The sequence below is a fragment of the Athalia rosae genome, chromosome 6 (genome assembly GCF_917208135.1).
Source record: "Athalia rosae chromosome 6, iyAthRosa1.1, whole genome shotgun sequence".
Classification (NCBI taxonomy): Eukaryota; Metazoa; Arthropoda; class Insecta; order Hymenoptera; family Athaliidae; genus Athalia; species Athalia rosae.
In genome coordinates, this window is record NC_064031.1 from 13,784,739 (window position 1) to 13,810,747 (window position 26,009).

At 40.9% G+C, this 26,009-nt stretch overlaps 1 protein-coding gene across 1 annotated transcript in view; it reads right to left on the reverse strand.

The window, feature by feature from the left end:
* LOC105687571 (neuropeptide SIFamide receptor) overlaps positions 1-26,009 on the reverse strand; it is a 46,037-nt gene that overhangs the window by 9,614 nt on the left and 10,414 nt on the right. The window contains exon 2 of the mRNA XM_012403335.4: positions 2,889-2,988. Coding sequence (XP_012258758.1) covers positions 2,889-2,988 — 100 coding nt within the window. The remainder of the gene's footprint in view (positions 1-2,888; positions 2,989-26,009) is intronic.

Sequence of the window (26,009 nt, forward strand, 5' to 3'; positions counted from 1 at the left end):
GATTTTGAGCCGCGGAAAAGAAACTGAAATAAGAAGGAATAAAAAAAAAAGAAAGAAAGAAAGCGGGATACGGAAAGATTCCGGAGACAAGAATCTTTTGAAATAAAATAATCAGCGGAGGGTAGAATATACCGTCAACAATTCCATTTGACATGAAAAACGATGGAGAGCTATAAGGCGCAAGCGACCCTTCCCACTTTGGCTCGAACACTCCGTATAAAATGTTCATTTTCTTTCTTCGGAAAATAAAAACCGCCGCATCTCAGGTAAAGTCTTTAAAAAATTCCTATGCGGAGAGTCGGATGTCACGTTTATGGTGCTCTTTATGTAGCATTCTAATTTCTTAAAATTCTGTAAATTTCAACCCTATTCCATACCTTTTCGCACTGATCACGATATTTTACCTGGAAAAAATGATAGCAGATGATGAAGAAGTTGGAAAAATTTAAACGATTCTGCATTCGACGGAAGTTTCATTCGGGATTTTTTTACCGCAGCTTCTCGCTAAAAATCTGTGCGAAAGAATTCATCCAGATCGCTGAAATTATGCAACCGTTGCGTGGATGCATGTATATACGTAATCGTTAGAACAACGCAAAAGTTCAAAGATTGGGTCAGCTAAATACGTAGCCAACAGTTAGCACTTTCTGTAGATAGGATCTTGTTCGAATAAGCTGTAGCTGATATATAAGCCGGTGAACAGAAGTATTCCATTTCACATCGCCCGGCGTCACGGGGGGCTCGGTACAATCGTGAGAAATCGAAGAGTCGTACAACTTTACTCGAACACCGGTCGAGAGCTAATCCTATAACTCAATCTTCAAACAGTCGAAGCAGACACCACCTCCACTTTACGAAGAGATGATTTTTCTCTATTTTCATTTTCCTTATTTTTCATAAATTTCTAACGCCTAAAGCGAGGGTGTGTGAAAATATCCGTACCTCTGCGATATCCGTATACGGTCCGCGACGTCACGGGTAGCTGTAACGACTATAATATAACCTCGGAAATTTTGGCTTTTATTATTTTAACGGACCATTTTTTACATTCGCACGTGTCGGCGGATTTGATTTCCCGGGCATTATATTATCGCGGATAATTCGCACGTATTGAACAAATAAAAGTCACACGTGATACGGACCGCGAGATCTCGCGGAAGTAAACGTCCTTTTTTATTTCATTTTTACCATCCGGAAGACCCATTTATTCAGGAGGACACGTTAGCCACACTCCGAGATGGTTTTACTTTGGCAAATTTTGTTTCGTTACCAAGTTTCGTTCAATTTTTCTTTCGTTTTATGGATTTTATCCTTACTTCAGATTTCACAGTCGAAGCAGTCGAACGATTAGCCTGAATATTCGTACCGCAGAATTTGAAGCAGCGCTTTTACATGCGTATTGTTCTTGGTTCCTTAACAGGCGCGTCATTTTCTGCCTCGCGCAAAACCTGGAGCATAATTTACCAGCGGAATAACGTGACGGTCGCGCTGAGGAGATAATTATTAGCTACGTTCGCTGATTATGAGTAAAAAAAAAAAAACAGCCGGCAAGTTAAAATGTACTTGAGATCGTTACACGCTTTATTAAATACGACGGGAAAATACGAGAATATGATTAATTTATGGCGATGCATGGACGTGTCATATGGTCTTTATTTCTCTCAATTGGTTTTCAACAACTTCCGAAGGAAACGATCGCCGTCCGTCGTCGCCATTTCTTGTTTCAATTGAATACTGTCTTTATCATTTTGGTTTCGCTTTTTTTTTTCGGAAAACTTTGAGGTCCAATATTTGCTGAATCTGCTTTTGACGGCCATCGCCTCCGAAGGACAGCACCGTTCGCGCTGGTCAAATATACTTTTTTTCAGACGGTGATGGATCGGATTCGTATCTTCAATTTTTTTTTTTTTTTTCTCTCATCTCTTTTCTCCCTCCGCGGTGGATTGATTGTATCGATTTCAACCGACTGACGAAACCAAGTTCCGTCCAATTATCGCGGTAAACATTTATCGCGAATCTGCGAAAGACAGAAGATCGTATTCGCGGTGGAAGCGGGATACGTATGGAGTACGTTACGCTCGAGCCGTACGCAAGGATTATGAAATAGAGCGGCTAGATATCTCCGGCAAACCGAGTAACGCTTGGAATCTTGTTTGTATAAAGCCTGAGCTTGAAACACGACTGCATAGACTATAGAAGGTAGGAGTTGAGTAGATAAGCATGTACGTTATTCACAAATATTATTTATAAATGTGACTGAGCACATATCACGTATAAAACGCAGCGCTGCACACTTGAATAATTGAACAAGCGTTTCGAAAAAGCGAGAGAGAAAAAAAAAAATTCAGATAAAATGTATACAGATTTATTCTATCCGTTCGAAAATCGGCGAAGAACGATTGAGGTGAAACTCGGGGTGAAATCGTTAGAATTTTCACGATCGATGTACAGAAATTTTTTTCACCTTCGTTCTCCTTATTTTTTGTACCACATGTGGCAGCCGATGTCCTTTGAAATATATTTTCACGTGTATCAAGGCGTGCGGTTATCGCGGCTATTATCCTCACGAGATGTCTAGACCTTCGTTCGTTCCCCCGTAATCGGTTGGCGTTTGCATAACAAGCAAAACCAACGCGGCGACAATATAACGCAAATATATAACGACGCGCTTATTGTAATTGCAGCAAAAAACTGAAATTTCACCATTCTCGTGACCCTCTTTATGCAGGGCACGCATCGCGCGGCTGATATTCAACCTCGTGCACACGATGCGCAAAAAATACAAACACGTTCGCCGCGTTCCTCGTTCGACGAGCGATAATCCACCCAGATGTCGATCGATCATTTTTCCTTTTTCGTTTAATTAATTTTATCGTAATCAAACTCACCTGTCTAGCGAAACAGCGACGAGACTGTAGACCGAAGCTGCTACCGATACGCCTTGGATGTAGGGAACGGTTTTGCACATCCACCATCCCAGGACCCAGGCTAAAGCACATTCGAAAGAGAAAAACGATATTATTTCATTTTCAAAAAGTCAATAGGCGATGCAAAAATTTATCTCGGATTTTTTCCGAGTTCCTTCGCAAGCGACGTATTGTATATCGCCCGCGTTCGTACATTTATTTTTCAAACGTCTACAGGTGGGGTGTAAAGCGAGTTGAGCTTATTGTTGGTACTCTACTTGAAACTTTAACCGTCGCAGGTTGAAGTATAATACACGAGCACATAAGGATAGGTCTATGCCTGGCAGATACACAAGTTGCGAAGCCCTCGGTAAGTGGGCAATTAAGGAAATCGGATACACATTATTATAAGAACAAAGTGGCGTTTGACGTAGCGATACTTATGTCACCGATACCGGTGAAATGTTTGCCTTATCCTCGAAACTTACGTAAAAATAGAAGTGTGGGGTAGCGGAAGAATCCGTAGGAAAATGACGAGCGTTTCTTTTGTCCGAAAAAATATTTACACAAGGCTATTATCTTACATGATTTTATTGATTACCCACTCTCGTCGGATGCGTTGACCGTCTTACTCCTATTTCAACTGGTTGTTGTCTGGGGAAAAAGTTGTTCAAACAAAACCTCGGTGTATAATTAAATTCTTCGCACATTCGTTGGCGGGATGATAAACTAAAAAACAGGAAAGAAAGAAAGAAAGAAAGAAAGAAAGGAGAAAAAAGAAACGGTTCTACCGATGGCGACGAATAAATATCGTCGAACACCGCGAGACATCGTTAAATGTTAATTATATCGGTAATTAGATCTGTAAATGGATAATTACTAAGCGGTGCTACATAGTGTAATATTATTACATACTCGGATGTGTAAACACGATAAATTTTGTGTGTTCCAATAACTGAGCACATAAAATTAACCGCGGATGAAGTTTTTTTCATAAATTCGTTTCTCCGGCTTATGGAATTCGAGACGTTGTGGACTTTGAGCTCGTGTAGCGTGTACCCGCGTGTCTACGTATCCAGAAAATTATCAACGTACAAGCAATTAATTAAACCAGTACGACAATCGCGATCGTTTTAAGAGTTTATATAAATATATATCATTTCTCGTTTTTTTTTTTTCTTCTTTTTTTTCCAATTTTCCTTCGCCGAATCCCGTCACGGATGGCTGAGAATTATAACATGGTAAAGTACACGCTTCGTAATATACTCGCGTAATGGTAGCGGTATCGAAAGTGAACGGCACTAGTTTTACTAACAGGCTACGATACAGCGGCTACCTATATCTCCGGATAATCTCAATCAGCGATCAAGCGTTAACTCTTTGGTATAATTATAACCACTTTAGTTGTACGTACCTATTACCTGGGGATTGTCTGAGATAGTAGCTGCTGTGAGATGAATAAATAATTCATAGTTTTCGAGTGCTCGTGGCGCGACCCTCGCCGACCCTTCGATTCTACATTCCGTGTCGTACAAGGGTGTGTACGGTCCCAGATGATCGTAAACTTAAAAATTAATAGATTACACGGTGTTCGCTCAAGGATTACACACCCACGAGGTGGCCGGATGAAAAAAAATCAATCACGCGATTCTATTTATTTGTTTTTTCACCTCGAATTTCTCAAAGAGGGACGATGACCTTTTTTATTTCTCGACTTTCTTGATTTTGTATCGCGGAATAGGTGAATGAAAAAACTTCGTACGATATTTCGTTATTCTAGTTTAACTATGAGAAAATAAAATTTCTGGGCTTTCTCGGAGCCATCGAGTTTTATTAACGTTTCAAAATTGCGGGTGAATTTATTTTCCTTCTTTCGGCATCCCATGTACGGATCTACACGTACGCGCGTGTCTTAAAGGTGACGAGTTATTTACGGCTGGACCAAAACGTTACGTACCCTCGGTGGAAAGAGTAGCGAAGCTCATTTTTCAAACTTTAACCTCACACACGACGCTGCTGGAATTTGACTTACGAAGAGCAGAAATTTCGAATTTAAAAAAGTTAGATCCTTTTTTCTATGAGGCGAGGAAACAATTATCCAGAGTTTGGGAGTGCCTTAATTAGCAATAGACAGTTGTTTCTGCGATTATACAGAGCCCTGCAGTACCGTTGGTTATTCGATTTTTAACGAATGGGAATTTTCAACCCCTCCAGTCCGTCGTTGACGCGAAATTTCCAAAAGACAGTAAATCCGTCCCCCGCTTATAAGCGAAGATTCGAAAGTCGTGTAGACGACCGAGAGGTGTGGAATTTTCTTTTTATTCTCATTTTTCCGGAAACACGAAATTCTAAATTTAATCCACACGTTGAACAATAAATACAGACTCCATTAGGTAACTTCCGATCAAACAAACATCAGAGAACAAAGCCCGTTCACGTTCACTTGCAGTTGAGCAATTCCTTCTAAATTGTTGATTTTGGATAAGAACTAGAAGAAACAAATTGTCGTTTCTCCGTCTATTTTCAAGTTCATCCGTCAAAAGACAGTTTGTATTTTCGGATTTTCCGCCAAGGGAAAATTACTCGGTATCGCAATTACGATTTTGTTACGAAATATCGAGGCAAAATTTTGATAAAAATTTCATAAATCATTACGACTGTTCCCACGGTATTAATGAAGTGAAAAACGTGACGATCCGTGATATGGGGTTATCCGGACAACGTACCACCAGAGTATGAACCGAAGAAATTTTCTCCACGGTGTATTTAGAGCGAAAAAAAATCGAGGAGAAAATGACGTAGCGATCGCTTCGAAAAATTTGAAATACAGAAACTGAGAAGGGAAGAGAATAACTCGAACGAAGTCTCACGTGGATTTGATAATGTTCCAACGACTCGAGTATAACACGAGAAAGCCTGCAGATAGTGTGACCGTAAGAGCCAAATTGTTTAACGATCTGAACAAATAGCTTCCCGATTGCCTCTGCGGCGAGATTAGAGAAAACGAGAGAGAGAATCGTAATGGCGAGAATAAAGATACTCGAAAATTTCTCCTTCGAGGATAAAATATCTGTAGGAACTGATTTTCTCCCGAACTCTTCAAAGTTCTTCATTCCCAAAAGTGATCGATTATATATCGGCATATAATTAGCGTACGTACCATAATCTCATACACCAAATTTCTACGTCGCATATATCGTCTACTGCGTAACTACGATACAAGGGAACTGGCGTTTACGTGAATTACTTAATGGGGTATAAATTAGACAAAAAAAAAAAAAATCATCTTATTTTCTGCGATACCTCGTCGATCGTGGCTAATTTTAGCGAAAAAGTAGTCGTGGAGACCGTGGTGTTGCCACAAAGCTCCGAAAACCAACGCTCGTTGGGTGGGTTCGTTTAGATGTCGGCAGATTTGTAATTGACCGCCATTTACGTTGCAAATCCTGACATCCCCTTCGGAAAGATTAATTAAAATAATTAAAGTACGTGTACCAACGAAGCATGTACAGATAAATGCGGTACATGATCTTTTTACTCCTTTACTCTTCCGTCCATTACTGAAATTTATGTTGAGAAAAATAGAAGGAAAAAAAATTAATAACCGTGTGGCTGCGAAGAGAAAAAAAAAACGGCTGAAACGCTGTGTAAAAATCGCGCACAGGGGCTGAGAAATTACAGATCACAGGGTAACCGACCGTTTATGGAGCCCAGCAGCGGCAGAAGCAGACGCTGCTGAGGCCAAACAGGGGCTTGGGAAACGAGGGCAACGATATTGAACGCAGTCAGACTCCCTTTTCGCATTCGCTACCTTCTGCAGGGCGCGTCCCGCACGATCTTCAAGAGACAGCCAATCTCATAACTTTAAATGCGACTGCGCTAACAGCCGGAGTAATTAAGACACGCTGTTGGATTATGTCAACAGGAAGGAGCCTCTGCGCGGCTCGAAAGTGAGCAGTTCACGGCAGTCGACAATATCTCCTCTCCTTCTCATTTTGGGGGGGTGAAAATTCGACGGAGCAAAAATCAGTGCAGCTTCGTTGTTACACCTTTTTCGCCAAATTTAACTCGCACGGCCGTTTTCATCCGGAGCACGAAAAAAATTCTTACTCCACACGATTCGAATCGATAGTCCCAAAATTACTCATCCTCGCTTGACCCTCTGCCCCGTTCGCACCCTCCGCGCCACGACGCTACGTATTTTCAAACATGTATAATACACTGTTGAAAATACGTTCCGAATATTATCATCACGTTACCATACATCGCGTGATTCGCTCAGTTAAATTAGACTGATAAACTAATTCTATCGTTATCGTATAATGATGTGCTTGCAAATGAACGGGGATGCTACGTGAACAGCGCGATGTTCATAAAATTGTTTTTTATATCTTATAAAACGTGGTTCCCCAAAATGCAGGAAATGCCTTCCGATGTTCGATCTTCACGCCGTAAAAGAATCGGAAGTAAAAAAGGCATTCCGAGTGTTTCGCGTTTCGGGTGAGAATCTCGAGACGTCGGAATTTTTCTCAATATCACCGTCGCAACCCTGTTTGTAGGTGGGACGCACAGTGGCTTAGGAGAAAGGAAACCCGAATAACAAAAAAAAAAAAAACACCTCATGAAACAAAATGAAAAAATGTCCCTACGGTTGTAAATCTTTTCGCACACACCTGGTCCTTACACGACCCGACAACACCCGGCGAGCAAAGGAAATGACCCAGCGGCGGTTGAGCCTTTTTTTTTTTTTTCTCAGTTTGAATGATTTTACAAAAAACTCGATGCAATCTTCACCTAATTACGAGCTGTTAGAACCTGTGAGCTTTTTTCTTTTTTCATCCGTTATTAAAAATGCATGCAATGTAGGCAACCTAGAAACGAAAAGAGCGGTGAACCTTTTCCTTGCAAGAGTAGCACCTTTAACCCGCAAACTACAATATTAACGAGCATGCCACGTAGTCGATAGTGGGTCAGGTCGGTCACCCTTCGCACCCCGGCCAGCCCTGGGCGCACCCTGGAAAGTGGCGGAGCTTCTAATCTGCACATCAGTCAGGCTCCACTCCTCAGGTTTGGAGTCAACATCCTCCTTACCCGAGGAAGTTTAACCACCTCACTAATTTCCTTTGCATAATAGCTTCGAAACGCTGTAGATTATATATTGGATTGAAAAAAAAAAAAAAAGCGTGGGCGTTACCTCTATCAATAAAAATCTGAAACAAGTTAACTCAAATACCGAAGATATAGTCCGTTCTTTTTTCTTGAAAAATACGGTTCCAAATATGGCGGAGATTGGGCTGCGGTAAAAGAAAAACATAAATCGTTCGATTCTTCATTGGAGTAAACGTACGTACAAGCGGAGAGGAGGGTACCCGAATACGAGACGAAAAAAAAAAGTGTGAGAGAAAATTCATATTTTCTTGGGAATAAAATGTTTTTACTACCTCACGGAAACCGTGTGCGAACCTCGAATGTACATGTAGAATTTCGGGGGTCGTGTTTCTCTCGTCATTCAGAATTTATACAACTTTCTCGAAAAGTGAAATTATTTTATAGAGGAAGCCGCGGTCCCGCGACTCCACCTATGTACATACATAAGAGTTCGGATGAATTACACATCCGGAAAATAGAACGGAGTAAAATTAGATAATCGTGGAAAAAATATGATCGGCGAACGTTAAAAATTGAGAAAGATCAATATCCTGACGACAACAACAAGATAAACGAAACTTTTCACGGGAAACAAAAAATCCAAAAGATTGCAACAGCACTGACGGTCGTAAAACTGAAACCGAGCTGGTAGGTAAAAAAGACGCGTAAATTTGCACATTATTTTTCAAGAACTAGCGAAAAGTTGTATCCGTTTCTCGTTGCGTATCCGTATAGCGGGGAGATCGTAGCGGTGCAGCTAATAAAATTTGTAGCGCAGCGTATGTTTCCAGACTTTGATGGTTGTTTCGAGTTTTAGGAGTCGGAAAGGGGGAGACCTTCGAAAACCTCTCGGTATTCGGGGCGAGTTTTCGCGTTGACAGAGTGGCTGCGAGTTGCCGGGACGTTTCGCTCGTTGTAATTTTACATCTGAAAAATGTCGAACTCGCAACGCGGCAGCCGTGTAACAAATCGAGACGTACTCAAAGATTTGGAATTTCTGACGGCCGAGAGATTTGTCGCGCCGAAAGTCGGAGCGAGAATTCGCTTGGTGCGCCGAACGTTGCAGGAAATTGGGCGGTTGTATCGACCTTGCAAGGTCGAAAACGACGTGATACACGACCGGCGACTTCGCGAAGGTCGTTCGGCGAGGCTGGCGCCGAATTCGATAACCAAAGTTGAGAGAGGCATTGCTCATTTCCGAATCATTAGCGAAACGGAATTGGGTTCACTTTGACGAACGGGCCCACGCATCACGCGCTCTGCCCATTGAATCAAAAGCCGCGAAAGCGGTGAAAAAATTTCTCCCCCCGTCGGAGTCGATCGGAGGCGAGACGGGAAACGGCGATGAAAAAAAATATATTTCCTCTCACACAACGAACCGTACGCGTGTGGGATTTGATTCCGAATAACTATATTACACCGCATTGTAATAATGGACAGATTCGTGTCGAAACTCGGCGACCAGTTTCTGCTCTATTTAACACCAGGTGAAGGTTCTTTGTGCGGCTTATATATATATCTCCAACAGGAAAGTTCAGTCTACCCACAACTGCATAATGCACTCGAGGTTACGGTATTATACGTGGAGACGCGTGTGTGGATCGGTGACCACGCCTGTGCACATGGATATATAATATTTCGAAAAACACGTTTCCCACGGATCACCGGTGTGTGCGAGACAAAAATTCCGAAACGCGCTTCCAACTATTTTCTCGATAATTAATCACGGAGAAGGAGAATAATTTCTTCTTTTTTTTTTTCTCCTTTTCAACCGTGGAATAATTACCACGGATACGGTATTGTTCGGAAAAATCATTTCCGTCCAATAGATCCGTCAAATTCGTACGTACACTTTTTAATATTCCATAAAAACGCCGTTCGATTCATCGAATATCACACGAATTCTGATGTGGGAAACAATGCGACGTGCATTGGCAGCCGGTTGATGTTGAGCTGAGAGGAGTTTTTTTACAGATGAAAATCTACCCTTATTAAAATTCTAACCTTGGCCATGGGTTGGAATATCACTACGTCGCTCGCCCGAGCTACGGAAGATAAACGATGTTGTTTGAAAATTTTGTTATTCCTTTTTTTCATCTACGTGATAGAAGATAGCGGAGACCGTTCGTACATACGATCGAAAGTATAGGAGTGCATCGGTTGAGATGAGCGAGAGCGATGAAATACACTATTTCACTTAGGGAAAGCCACCCCCCGGTGGGGCGTACACCTAACCGTAGAGGATCATGCCTCGCATCCATAATCAGCGCAGGTATACAATTTACGTAGTTTATGGAAGTTTCGCATTCGCACATACCTTATACGGCTGAATAATAAACTTCTTGTAATTAGACGGAGTGGTATTATATTGTAACTTACGCGAGGATGTGATTCACGAGTGGTACGTGATCACGGCGTCACTTCCAGACCGGACATATCCCTTACTTGAGTTTATTTTATGAAAATTTTCCTCTCCGTCCCTAAAAGCCTCGGGGTTTCAATCTCAGACAGATTACAGAGGCGAGAATTTCGTGATCGGGGGGAAAAAAGAGAGAAAAAAAATAGATTTCGAAATGCAGGAAATCAGGGTGGACTCGTAGACCGCGACGGACGCGTGGCCGCGAACGTGTGTAGAATTCTCGAGTGGTAAACACGGCTTTGGGGAAGAAAAATATTCCGTGAAATTGGTATCCAGGCTAGAAAATATAATAGAAGATTTCAACCGCGAATTGTATTATGAAAATTTATGCGTTGCAGCGAAAATGTTAAAATGATAAGCGTCGGAGCTAATGAAAATATCATTAGGATTCGAATTACATTGGTCATAAATTCACGCCAAAACTATGTACGTTCGCAGATACATGGATTCGTACCTATGTACGTTTTGACGTGAAAATTTTTACGGGAAAATAATCTGCACCGTGAACTGTCGAAACTCCGAAAGCGGCGCCAGACAAATATGATTTAAAAGTTCTGAAAACCTCGAGGTCATGGGATTCGGACATCGCGTGGCGTGAAATAAAATTTTTCCTTAAGTTCTCCCTCCATCTTCGAAAGCGAATTCAATTTTATTATACGATCGTCGGAAATACTTGCAATTTTTCATTATTTTTATTTTTTTTTTCGTTCAATTCTTCTCCATTGAAAACTTTCAACAAGTATATCTCTACGGAAGCGTTATGGATTCCGATCGTTAAAAAGAATTCATGCCACAGTCATGAGCAAAGCAAATAACAATATTTCAAGAGTATTTGAACGCATGTAATCTATATCTAGAACAAATATGACCGGTATTCCGGGATTATATTAAAGACAAATAAGCTATACGAGATGAAAGATTGCCCGAGTTTTTTCCCCCCTTCAGTTTTTTTTTTTTTTTTTTTCTACCCTCTCCTCTCCAAGTCTGATAAAGATTTGTACAGATTAGTCGGTCCGGAAGTTTGATAAGTTTTTATGGCTTGGTGGTACGCGGGGGAAGCGCCCGAGTTCCGAAGTGTTTATTATTAATTGGATATTGCGTAGATACCGAAATAAATAGAGGAAGAGAAACATGATAAATAATCAGAATTTCTAAGGTTCGATCCAGTCTAGCGAATAATTTATACCTTGTGAATATTATACCTATTTGAATGATAATTTTGTCTGAGAACAATCAAATATAATTTTGTTATAAGTTGAATCTTATCTGAAACTGTCGAAATACGAAATAATGTATACTACGAATTATAATGTAAATTGGACGAGTGAAATGCCCATAAATTTTCCGGGTTTATGAGAAAGAAGCGGGTGGCGTATCGTTTCGCATCGTTCGACATGGAAATTGAAACAAAGGCGTACCTGCGCGGCGGAAAGCACAATTTCTATCGGAGAACAACCATTTGTATTTTTCTCGAAATCGCGGCGTGTCCTTCGACGGAAATTTCTGGAGACCACGATCGACGGTTTCACTAGGAGGCTGGATGAAGGGAAAGATGAAGAAAAAGTCCATTTTGTTACTTCATTTGGCGGTTGGAGGGAATTTTTTTTCTAGTCGAATTAAATCTCCGTAACGTTGGAAATTAAACGATATTCGTCTGGCCAATAGACGAGAAAAAAAAGCAGGAAAAAAAATAACTCGGGGCCAAAGTAATTCGAAAAATAATGGTACAGACCCGCGGGATATGTTGACTTCTTTATTTTTTCACTCAACGAAACAATCTAACTAATTCGTCTAGGCCTGATGTATGTAAGTTTGCTCTCGGCGTGCGTGGTGGTAAAATTTTACGTATGAGCTACCATACTTTACATCGTACGTCACATTTTTTCATTTTTTTTTTTTTTTTTCAAGCGAAGTTTCTTTTTCCTTCTGCATTCGATATAACGTTTGGCTTTTATCGGTAGTCAATCTTTTAAGGGGTGGTACTTTCGGAGCCGACATTTTTTGCCCCACTCGGCGTTCTCATCGTCTGCAGCTATTCTTTACTTGACAAAAAATAGAAATAAAAAAGTAAAGAACAATCGCAAAACACCGGTCTGAAATTTGTATCCATTACGCGTATTTCTCGTGGACAAAAATTTTTGATAAAAAGTAAAAAGCAATTCACACACGCGGGCGAAGAAATTCAAGTTTTCGAGTCTTCCATCGCCAATGTGCGAGCAAAATCGGAGGTGCAAGCAAAATCGACGGCGGCGAAAAGAATGAAAATATGTTAATTCGTCTCCGACCGCGGCGTTCCAGAGCACGAAAAAAAAAGAAAAAATTGAAGAAAATTAATGAAATCGCGGGTAATTGTGCTGATTAAATTGTACATTCCACATCGCCGAGGTAATTGTCTTTCCGAATTTCATTAGTCAATGAACCATCGTTGAAACATGGCGGAATGACTTTCTCCATTGGATAATATTATAATCTCCGTGCTTCGTGTTCCGCAGAATTTGTAATAACCCACGTGTATCACCTGCAGATTAGTCGATGTACACGGTGTAAAATGGATGTTTGCCACCTCGATAGAGACGTTGCATATTAAACGACCTTTTGACGAGCAGACTGAAACACCGTAACTAAAAGCTGATAGAAATTCGTCCGAACGTCCCTTCGTACTATTCGCCGTCATCCCGCACGCGAGTTTCGAGATTAAATCTCGTTTACTTTCGTTGTAAAACAATGTCGTCGTGTAAAAAATAATGGCTTGACAGATGCGCTGCAAAATTAGGTACGATATTCCAGCCCGCGCAGATCTGGTTTTGCATTCACTCATCTATTTTTTTCACCGAAGAAACGAGGGTTTCGGCCTATTGTATAATTCGTTGGGTCGACAAATTGCTCGAAATCCAAGTTTGAATTTTTTATAATCAAATGCAATTTTCAAGACGCGAAAAACTACCGGGAGACTACAATCTTGGCGTTTTCCATCCTGCGGCACTAGAAATTCCGGAAGAAATTGAAATTTCGAAAGGGCCTCGAGAGGAAGAAGCACACATATTACGGATTCAAACGGAAGCCAACTGACTGTGCAGACTTTTCCCGTTTGTTTTTTTTTTTTTTTCTTTCCCCCCAGACGGAGAATTAGAATTCGACGATTGATTCCCAATCTGAATCAATAAATGATATCAGATTGAAAAGGTAGCGTTTCGACTATGGCGATACACACAGAGGTACCCAATAATCTGGCGATTTTGGTTTCAATGTGAACAACGTAACACTAGCTGGCCATGAACAGGCGAACTGCACAGTCGTCCCTGGAGATTATTTCTCGAAAATCCTTTGACCTACAAAGCTAGCCGTCTGGGAAAAGGGCTGAGAGCTTGGCGAGGAATTGAGTAAGAGAGAATGTAGCTGTGGATCGCAAAAGGCGCAAACTCTTGCGCGGCAAAAACTGTTGATTTTCATGAATTGTGTAACGTCGAGTGAAATACTCAAATATAATCGTGATAAACCTTAGAGAGGGAACCGAAATTCCTGCCGCCCTCGTCCTACGTAGAATCGCGCGAAATAATTCAAACCGAACTTCCCGACCGTGTGAATTTTGCGGACGGGATAATTCCGCCAAAAAAAAAAAAAAAATTTTTAAAAAAGGTAACAGTTTTGCCGGATTAATTTCTCTATAAAAAAAAAAAAGAATATGATATTTAAATAATAACGGGAGTAATGCAATCCTGTATCCTTGAGGTGCGGTCTACTTTCGGCAAGTTCTGGTGACCTAATTAAGAGCTTGACTGACTTCCAGGTACGGATGTGGTTGTGAATGAGGATAAAGTGGAACGTACGTCCCTCGGGAAAGTCTATATCCAGTATTACAGAGGATTGTTCGTTATCCGTAAATCCATTCTATCCCGATGTGTTCACTCGGGTAGTTTCAGGCGCATAAGGTGCGGGGGCCAAGAGCTACACGGACGTTACCTCAGAAAGACCTTACTCTTCCGCAAGAAAAACGTGTAGGTGTTGATAATGCTTTGAGATTTTATCCAGACCCTCGAAGTACCAATCTCGGACGGCCTCGAGGGCTTCAGCGGACCGAAAACCAAATCCACGCCCTCCGCAGATGGAAGAAGGAAGATCGCGTCATCGTTGGAAACAAAGAAAAAGAAATTCCAAAAAAAAAAATGTCAAATTAAAACATCGGTGAATCGGATTTGAAATTCGAGTGGGTACCCGGAGGAAGGTTGAGGAACGAAAAAGTAACGAGGGAAAGAGAATCGCGCGACAAGGGTGTGGAAAGATGAAAAAGGACGATTCGCTTCCCTGCAGTGATGGGAAAATCTTCAATGTTTCCCACCAGGTTTAAAGGAAGAAGAAACAGATGCCAGGAAACCTTTAGGCCTCGAAATTCCAGCTCCGGGTCGCTGCATCATGTATTTGGGTCGACCTAGTTGAGGTCTGGTTTTCCCGCAAAACCTCCCACCCCTCCTCCTTCGTCACAAAAATTCAGAGCCGAGCCGAGTCGAGCTCGAGGTGCGAGGAGGTGACTTCTATCTGACAACTGATAAGACATATCCCGACAGATTGGTGAAATGGCAACGACTGGTGAGCACGAATAGGATGGTGCTTATATCGCATGGAAGATGTAATTTCTCCACGCTGCGATACTAAACCCCTTCGACCTCGGATTAACGTGTGAATAATTGCAGTCCGGCTACCGAGTTCAACGGTAGAGGGGGGAAGGGGATGAAAAAAATTCAATCGATTAATATTTGCCCGCAGGACAATAATTTCTCTCGTCACGCAGTCACCTTATGCGTACGTATACTTATTCACGGACGCAAAAAATTATTTGAAAATCTCGAATCCAAAGGAAAAATCAGCGCCATACGTTTGTGAAGAAAAGGTACAGAAGCTACGGACCGGAAGCTTTCGGGGAATTCCTTACGAATATGAGACGATACGGAATGACGAAACTGGATTTACATTCGCAATGCGGAAAGAATTTATACGTGTATCATTGTGATTCCGTCCGTTCCCCGTCCAAAGAAATTCTATCTCCGAGTTCGGTTAATCCCAAAGATTTCACTTCTAGATGGCCCGTCCTAACCCTCGGAAATGAGTCGGCCGTCCGATAACGGGGAAGAGAACGAACCCGCCCCGAAATAAAAGCGGGGAAAATAGTGAAGTGAAAATGACGCCGAGTTTATCAATTAACCCACACTGACAGAGTAATTACCGTGCTCGGTTTTTATTCAACATCCTCGATTTCCACCATCTCCTGGTAAAAATTTCGAGGTTGTCGGGGGTTGTAAATTTATTCCATCCTTTCCTATTTCTACTCCAATCGAACTATCGAAGAACATCTTTCGCTAATCAAATGAGATTTCAGAATTGATTTATCGTTCGTGCAAACCGTCCCGTACGAAGCAACAGCTTGTTTTTCACGAAAGAATAAACTCCGAAGGGGATTCGTTCACTCGGTCATCTATCACCGGGGGAAAAAAAAAAAAAAAAAAACCTAAAGAAACAAAGACTACGTACAAAAATTATGACAAAAATCACTCGCCGAACGTCGCTTGGGACTGATATGAAAGAACTAAACACGAACGAATTAGAGTGAGGTGAAAGAAAAAAAAAACAACAACAAATACGTCTAGATGGGGATGAAATACTTCACTTCCCCCGTCAACCCTTGAAAAAAGCTTATTCGTAAATATCTTCTCTCGTAAAAAAACGAGCGGCTTCGGTTGATAAATTGAATAAAATATAAGGGCGATTTCAGCCCTTGCGTAATACACGCGAGGATCGTCGCCTTGTAACTCCTTAGCGGAATTATTAAACTCGGAATCCGTACCGTCAGCGAGAAATTCGTAGGAGGTTTTTTCTCCATTCGTTTGTTCTGGCTCACGTAAAGATATAATCTGTGGGAGAAATCTCAGATTCTCCGCTGGTCAAGTTCTGAGGAATATCCCGAATGATACGACGATCGATTTCGGTTACGGCGAAGGGTTACGTGAAACCCGGCTAAACCTATTTATCGATCGATCGTATGAATAGATAACAGAAAATAAGTGAAAGAACATTCGAAACGTCCGTCAAATCGTTTTACTTTAAACATTTAGTTACTCAATCTCCTCGACTCACGTTGTACATTATTCTATAAATAATTGGTATTTTCCGTTGTTTTTTATCCGTCAAAATGACGATGGCTAATTCGTTCGACCGGGAGGTCTGGCCGGCGTCAGAAGAGCGACGGTAAAAACGTAGATGATTGATTTATTCGTACATGTTGTTTTTTTTTTTTCTTCTCGTGCACGCGAAACCTTCTTCTTACACAGCTTTTAGCGCTACAATCGCGTTTCAGCATTTTGGAAAGGAATATACTTCGCTCGCTTCATTACACCAGATATTAACTCCGCGTAACGGGGATGAAAATAATTCAATCGCAAACGAAAACGCCCCATTTTTCCCTTACTTTTTTTTTCATATCAACGACAAGAGCGATATAACCGATAAAATATTGACGGTATAAGGGGTAAATTGTTCCACCGTTATCTCCACTCTCGGCTCAATTCGGCTATCGAAGCGACGCAATAACATCCAGCGGTTACATTCCATCATATCGATATAGCTACCTAATTATTACCGCTACAGAATTTTTCTCATTTTCGGGCTGCTAACCCTACAGGAAAAAAAAGAACCACTTTTTGTTTTATAAACTTTGTGAAGTACGTTTGCAATTAAAAGTTCATTCGAGGTACGTTTTCGATTACTGTAGGTGAAAATCCAAGAAAAACGATCACATAATGGCTGCTGGGCACCCGTAAAAATACAGAAATTTGAGAAATACGTATATGACATGGTATTTCACTTCAACCTTATCTTTTTATGAATTTAATTCTTACGCTGCAACGGGAGCTGCACTATCTGTTAAAAATTTCGAAGTAATTTTAATTTTCTCGCCGCAGTCTAACGAAAAGTAAAGTTTTTAAATGGCATCGTCGGAGTGGCGTCTTAAGATTAAATTTGCGGAGTGAATAGGCGTGATACTACAGTGGAAGAAAATAAAAATGCAAATTATTAAAGAGCGAGTCACGGTAGGAGTTCTTTCTCAACAAAAGTGAAAAAGTCTCCGAGGCTAGCTGCGGGACAATTTTCATTTACCCGGAACGGCTTGGAAAACATCCGTTATACCTAACTCGACAAAATTTTTGAATCTAAAAAGAAACAGAGTCCTCGATAACAAAGCCACACGCACAGTGACGAGGAAAAGAAATTTACCAAAATCGACTTGATTTATGAACATAAGATCTTGAGACGAGTAAATCATCTACTCTCCAGCAGTCATCGGCGGATGAAATAGAGCTGTCCGTATATTTTTCCATCCAATTTTTTTTTTCGCGTCTCCATTATCTGTATCTCTTTGATTTCGGCACGTCGTGTATAAATATCGTTGTAGGGATAAAGAATCTCAGTAACGGAAAAACTATAAATGAAACGGAGAGAAAAAAAGGTCGAATCGATAAACGAAACGAGACACACGGAGAACGTTGAATAAATAAATAAATGACCAAAAGTGAAATAAAATGAAGCGAAAGATCGAGGAGAAGAGGTTGAAAAAAATGAGGGGGAGAGAAAAAAAGAAGAAAAATCAAATGAAATAAAATAAAGTCAGGAGTAAGTCCAACATTCGCGTCGGACCGCGACCTTCGCGCGCATCTCACTTCCAGTAGCGATACTCCGATGTAGGGCAGCCTGGCTGTGAGAGTGTACGAGGCGCATGTGCGCGTCCCGGTGCAGGTGGCCGATGTCCTGGTTTCGGGTAGCCTTCAAGGTCTCCGTAACCCCCACATACAAAGTATGGGGTAGCTGGCAGCCAGCTCTGCTGTGACTCGCCAGGTATATCGCCGGAGTTCACCTGTCGGTGCATGCACCGTTTTATTAAAATTTCTATATATCTGACTAGTTTAGATCTAGGTTAATCTCGCCGCCAAATGTTGCACAACTGTATCGTCGGGAATAGAATACGTCTGCGTATTCGGTCATTGTTAACGATTGTACGGTATAATTTTTATCCTAAAAATTTATCCAATAAACGAAATAACGAAACGAACGATTTATCGCTAAAGCCGAAATTTCACCCCATACCGTAACCGGTCTTACTTTTTGCTACGTGGAAATTTCACACTTCGCACACATCGACGGCACCGTTGTGGAATATTACAGTCCACAGTTTCAATTTCGGCTGATTAATTATGGTCACGTAATAATTAGGTCAAATTCGAATTTCATCCGACTGAATTATCTCCAAATAATTTCGCCAGATTTTATTTTCAGAACCACTGCAGCGCACCGACGGCAATTCATTGTCCGAATTATTACACCGAAATATGTAGAGATGATTTGTTTTTTTAATTACACCCAAAATCGACGAGACTCCGTTCTTTGTACACCGACTCTGTTCGTACATCTCCAACCGCGAAATCTGTCACGAAATTGAAGAAGAAAAGAAAAAAAATTATCGTCGCGAAAAAATGGCTCCGTCTCCTTGGAACGACCACTGTACCGATCAAGTTCAAACGCACGGCACCGCCTGGTCGTACTTTCCCGGTGTCGACGGATTCCTGGCAATCTATCAAACGGCTGTACAGAGAAGAAAAATAGGGACGAAGACATCGGCCGAGAATCTGAAAAGACGACAAATCGTCGATACTTTATATCTGATTTGTTTGTTTTTTTTTTTTTTTTTCTTATCACCATGTTTTCTAAACCAAGGTAAATTTTTCCCCCATTTCATGTACCGTGTACGCGCAGTGATTGGCGAGGGACTACAGGTACGCGTACATACCTATGTATACATACACTGCACATATATGTATATATATGTATATATATATAATTCGGTGGGTTGTGTATAGGGTGGCGACTGGGGGTGGGAATGGGGTGAAAAGAGGGTTAAAGGTAGTGACCTAGTACAAGTGACCGAGATGCATGACCTGGATACCGTTGGCGTACAGGTGTCCCACTAGCCTTTACCCCTGCGCATCACCAGGTAGAGAAACAGCAAGAGAAAAAGATATACGGGGAAAAAGTAAAAACAGAAAAAAAATACGTACATAGATACAGAGAGAGAAAGAGAGACAGAGGGAGGGAGGGGGGGTAAGTTGAACACGATCTCAGAGGGTCTTCCAAAGAGCTGCCGAATCCCAGAGAGTTTCGGATCGCATCAGGCACTGATCCGTTCAACTATATACCCATCCAAAAACTTCTCTTCTTTGGGATCTAACGAAAAGGTCCCGGGGCTAAATTTTTATTTCAGTGGGGAGGGGGGGCGTGGGGGATTATGCGCGCTCACCGTTCCCAAATTGCCAAGGAAGTCGAGTCAAAGGAGGGCAAAAAAGAAAAAAAATCTCAGAGTCCGACAAAAACTTCCCTCAAATGTTCGGCTGATGTAAGATGACGGAAAAATGATCGTTCGGAAAAATGGGGCCGATGAATTTGCCGACGTGGTTGCACGCATCTCTGTCGAGAAGTTTTTTCCTCTCGTTGCATCGTGGAAAATAAATAGAAAAACAAGGGAGAATAGAGAAAAGTATGGGGTGTCTAGCGTGATCGATTTTCGATGGTTTGTTGGTCTAATGCCGCCCGGTGCAGCGGGAGAACGCGCGACAACGACGTTGGTCCGCGAACGAAGACGACTATCGACTCTCGCTGACAAATCTTTCTCAATTCCGTGGAGGCCGAGTGATCGAGGACATAAATTACCGGGGATTCTCATATAGTCCGAAACGATTTCTGGGTCGCCAGGTGTTCTCGCCCGGCTATCTCGTACCTCGCAGGACATTTTCTAAAACCCGCGCCAGCTCAGCCTTCGGACTTAATTGCCTCCGCGATCGGGTTACGGTAATTTTCCTCCTACGGTCGATTTCTGAGAGAAATTTTCTTTTTTTTTTTCAAATCGTTCTCCATCTATCTCGCGAAAAAAACTTTTACAACCGATTCTTCCGGTTCTTCCGTAATTGAGAGTCAATCATTTTTTTCAACACATTACACGATGGAATAAATATAACGCGTGTCCGCATCAGCCGGTCGAGATCACCCGCGATTCTCGTTCGACCGAACGGAAGAGAATGGGGAAAAAGAGAAGAGAAGAGAAAAAAATGGAAAAGAAAAAGCGAGAGAACCGAGCACGCTTATTTCGTCCTGCGATGATCAATATTGTATTACATTATACAGCCTGAATTTCCCTTGGCGTTCTCATTTACCTCGCTAGGGGTATATATATCTATGTATACACCTGTTATATCAGCTGAGGGATAGACCTATCTGGATCTATGTATATACATATATATCTATACGTCGATCGACGAGGAATCCGTTTGTGACCTAGATGCGTAATTATCTCCTGACGGGTCACGACCTTGTACGGGTCAGACAACTGGGCCACGTATACAAACTACCTGTGTCTGTCTCTCTACGTTGCAGTAGGTATAGTTTTGCATTTCCATGTCCGACGATTGGCTATCGGGTTATATGTATACAATGTTATGTGCCGCGTCCAATGTCACCTGAATTATTATACCAACCTTCTACACTGCAGTTCTAGAAACCTTCGCCGAGATTTTCCGAGCTTCAATCCAGAGGTTGAACTTAATTGTTTTACCTACATCGTTACATTTGTAACGTGTGTAACGAATTACGGCACGACCGAGGCTCGAAATTGGCGACTACGTTCCAGATTCGGGGGTACGTTGAAAGGAGGTTTGATGAAAATTTTCACAACAAATTAGTATCATTCATTTCCTTATTCGGGTACTCCAACTGTTCAAACAGAGATAAAAATTTAACACCTGTTCTTTTGATTCTTCATTTCTTTTTTCTCTTTTTTTTTGGTTTTTATTCCTCATCGCGTAACGTGCGTAGATATTTACATTAATTGTGACGTCAATAATAATTAATTAACGGCGTCTGAAACACAACGAGGGATTTGATTGATTTTAATCAATTGTGTTTGATTTGAATTAATTTTCTACCTTTCTCAGTTACGATTATTTTTACCTCATATTTTACAGGGATGTGAAGAACATTTGACATCCACGGCGATTCGATCGAATGATTAGAAAAATAAAAGGCTGATGGTATTATTTAAATCATATTTGAATAATTTTTATCTTCGATAAACGAATAATAGTTATGAGGATAATGTGTATTCGATATAATATCGCGATGTGCACAGAGCGCGAACGGGGTGGAACGAGTTCGGTCGGTTCAAGGACGTTTACCAAGCTCACGCTTCAGGTAAATCCCCAACCCGCACCCCAACTGGGACGCTGACCTAGTTAGTTCACCTGTAGGTGCCGTTCCACCGCCCTATACCCCTTCAGGAACGTTGCTCCTTGTAGACGTATAACTTTACTTACCCACCTCTTATATCATGCAGGATTCTACACTCTCTGTATAATTTCTAGCGGGTGCGGTGGTAGCGCCCAGAAATATCATACCCCGCATCTCGAATTTACGTTTTTATTTTTTCAGTATATTTCAGTTTCTACTTTTCATTATTCTTCCCATCTCTTGATCGTCTTCAAATTTATTTATCGCATGTCGAAAATCGGACGAGTGATTAAATTTTTCGTTACTTCGAACAAGATTACGTAGAAACGTTATACTCGTGCTTTTTTACTTCTATTCTTGGCATCGGGTCTGATGATTTTGGCTGGCTCCGTTCGATTTGATTGCGAGTCGCACGTTAATTCGAATCTAATTACGGCTTTTTTTGACAAATTTTTTGTTTGTATTATTAGCAAAGTCAAACGCAATTATCTGATTACGCAATGTGTTCAGCTGTTTAAATATAGTATAAATAATTATACCCTTTATCGCCAACGAGATTTATTAATTAAATTGATTTTACACCGTTCACGTGTTCAAAATTGAAAACGTTAAGCCGATGACTTTCATTTTTCTCTTTTGATAATTGCACGTAGTCTGTGTTGACAAAAGTTCGAGCACAGATCGTTCCGAAGGGATTGAGGAAATTTCCAAAATTGCTCCCGAGTTGTTTTTTTTTTTTTTTGTAGGCTCAGGATTTCTTCGTTATTACCGAAATGACTGCAACGTGCAGAAGCATAAAAATAAGGGAATCGCATCCCCTATAGGCGTATGCATGGTTTGCGTAACACATATGTAGAATTTTTTAAAAGATGGTCGATTTTGCAATTCGCTTATTCTCGGCTCGGTTCGGCGTAGTTCGCCCCACCCGGTTTTCTCGATGCCTCGAACAACCCCTCGTCAAAGCCAGAGGCAGAAGCGGAGCGACCCCCGGTACTGTGATCGACCGATGTAGGTCGTCTGCGAATGTTGCCCTCGGTTGCCTTGACATGGATGCAGGTTATCTAGCCCCCTTATTACTTACTTACTTACTTACTTACTTACTTACTTGCCTACTCGCGCTATTGCACTACCCTCTTACACGTACACCCTGCACCTGACTTCCTATATAAAATACCTCGCTTATAATTTCCGACAATTTATTTTCAAACTTACACCCGTTACACCCATTACCCACCCTATCGTCGGGGTGGACCAACAGTAGGAGAAAACGAATGAAAAATCGGACAACTTCGTCGTATGAATTTGTCAACGACCATTACTCTGTTTTGATACTCATGAGAGAGAGGAGTTTTTTTTTTTTTTTCAACGAGGAAACGAAACGAGATATTCTAAAAATTTAAAAAACAAAACGAAAGTTTCGTACCTCCGATTTGCCGAAAAAGAAAATTCGATGGGTCTCAACATCGCGACCAACTTTAAATCGCATTCCATTTCTTTTTGTCCAAATTCTGCGGCATGGGATCATCCCCCGTTAATTTCATCCAGCGCCAATGGTAATCTTGATTAGGAAACCGAGACGGCGTGTGCTTCGCATCGATCTGATCGCGCAGTTCGTATGGCTCAGCGAGCACTTGATTCACTATTTTTTTATCTCCGTCATTCCTCTCGTCCTCCTCGGCATCGCCATGAACGTAGAAGGACCGTGAATTATTAATCCTGCATTACACGTGAAATAAAAATATTGCGAGCCAAATTTTGCCATCAAATAAAAGGAAAAAAGTCAATGAAATAGACGATGGTTGGTCGAATGGGATAATCTTTTTAAATGTTCCACTTGACGCTGCTGGGACTGTACAACCGCGATGTATTAGACGTACCGCATAATGTTGTTAATAACATGTTTTCAAGAGCCGTATACGAAGCGAGTCGTAGATATGTATAATAGGATATCGCATGAAATATACATATGTATAGGTGTACGTATATATATCCATATCACGTGTATGAATATCCGTAAGTGGATGACGCCGATAAACGAATTATTCTTACGACTGAGGACAGTTGTGCATATATTAGAATGCTTGTTCTTTACAGCTGAAAAAATTACTGGCCTTTGAAGATGTTTCATCACGTCAGTTATAATATATAGAATAGAAATGCGAAAGGCAAAGTGTTGAATGAATTCAATATAAGTACCACATACGGGTACCTATATTCATATACATACACGAAAAACGTGCCGTTTCTTTCCGTTGTATGTGTGTTGCCGCGATTATTAATATTAATATTATCTTACCTATAATAATTATTCAATTCCATATATATAGGAATAAAATTAGCGCCACGAAATGAGATTAAACAGTTCGAAATATTTTTCAAATAAAATATGTTGTTTCCATACGTGGTTGCGTTTCTTTTTTTCTTCCTACCGCTCATTTGCATTATGCAATTATACTGCACCGGAGCGACGTCGCTCAAAACGCGCGCGTATCGAATCGCTGCGATATTGTGTTTTGTAAATTTCGTCCAAGACTTATTATATTATTCTCACCATTATCAATGTCATCGTCATCATTATAATAATGCGTTTCTTTCATTACGACGATAATAACATGTGCGGCTCGAGGAATTTTTTAATAGCTTTTGTGGGCGCAAATTTTCTATTTTTAGTTTTATCTGAGAAAAAATAATTTTCTCCTCGAATGCCTGTCGTAATACGGGAGAGTAAATTAACTTGAGGCTAAATCATTGATCGTTTTAGTTCGTTCGACTCCGACCGTCGCTTCGGCGTCTGAAAATTATGTTACTAATTCAGTTCCATATGATCGGTTCAAACAATTACGTGTATTAGAAAAATTAATTGACTGACGCTGAGTCAAAATATTGTTTTTTTAAACTCCGACGCCGCGTAGCCGCTGACTACTGCCGTTGGCTCTGTTTACATATCTTGTGGACTTAGCAAATTGATGAATTCGGCGTAGATCATCTCGAGTAATTTTAGCGAAGAGTAAATCTTTGATTTCTGCCAGTGACGTGATACTGATGTGAGACCGTGCAAAAGTCTATTTTAATGAGAGCGTCAGAGGAAATAACGTGAGGCGTGTATTCGGAGAGATATAAGTACCCATACGTCGCGGTATGCGCTAACATCTGCAGACAGCAGAAAAACTTCAACGACAGATAATGTATGTCATGTAGTATTATGGGTCCTCATCTCGACTCCCGAAGGACATCAATTAGGGAATACTTTTTTCACGTTATACGCGTATATTTTTTATTCAGAAATAATAACCATGTTACAGGCACTTCCTTCGATCGATTTTAACTTTTTGCCAATATGAACTGCGGCAACGCGTCACGCGATCGGATATTTCGTTCGAATATTATACCTAATTTAATGGTTCGATCGATTACCGGGTCATGTATCGGGTTCGTTGACTGCGGGGTTACAGTCCCTTTCTTCGTGGTCTCGAATCGTCAGCCGAAATAAATCACCAACGAGACTTACGAATACAGCGGTGAAAATACGAGGATTCTAAAAAAGAGATGCTTATTAAAAATATTTCTGACCAGATTCCATTTTTCAAAATCAAACGCAAGGCGATCCCATATTTCTTGTGAATTTTCCCGTCCTCCTTGATTTTGCGTTTTCAGTTTTTCTGATTATCTCCCCCCCGATCATCGGGCCGCAATCTCTGCTGCAGCGAACAAAGTTTAAGTGATAAAATTACGGTTTGTAATTTTTCGCTCTACACGGGGGTTGGAATTAGAAATGAAAGGCAAAAGTAAAAGTACATAACTAAAGTATATTTATACCTCTTTACGTAACCCATACGTATGTGTAACGTATAATCTGCAACTAGGTATTGTTGAAAGTCTAAAACTTTAGTAATAAAGGTATATCTACAAAACCCTATAGTACGCAGTTGCAACTTTAACCGCACGGAAGTAAAGCTATAAGAAAGTATAAGCGTGGCATGCATTTTGAAATAATTAATATTCATGAGTCGTGTGACACAGCGATAACTCTTTCGAATGCTGTTTTTTTTTCATACCTTTTTCTTTCCTTCCTTTTATTTCTATGATTTTTTCTTAATATTTGTTTCGATTAACAAAAAAAATGTTCTATTAATTTTATTTTTCTTCGTTTCGTCGTCGTCGTCGTTATATTATTGAGATAATAAATTTTTTTGTTCCTTTCAATTTCTTTTTTTCTTCAT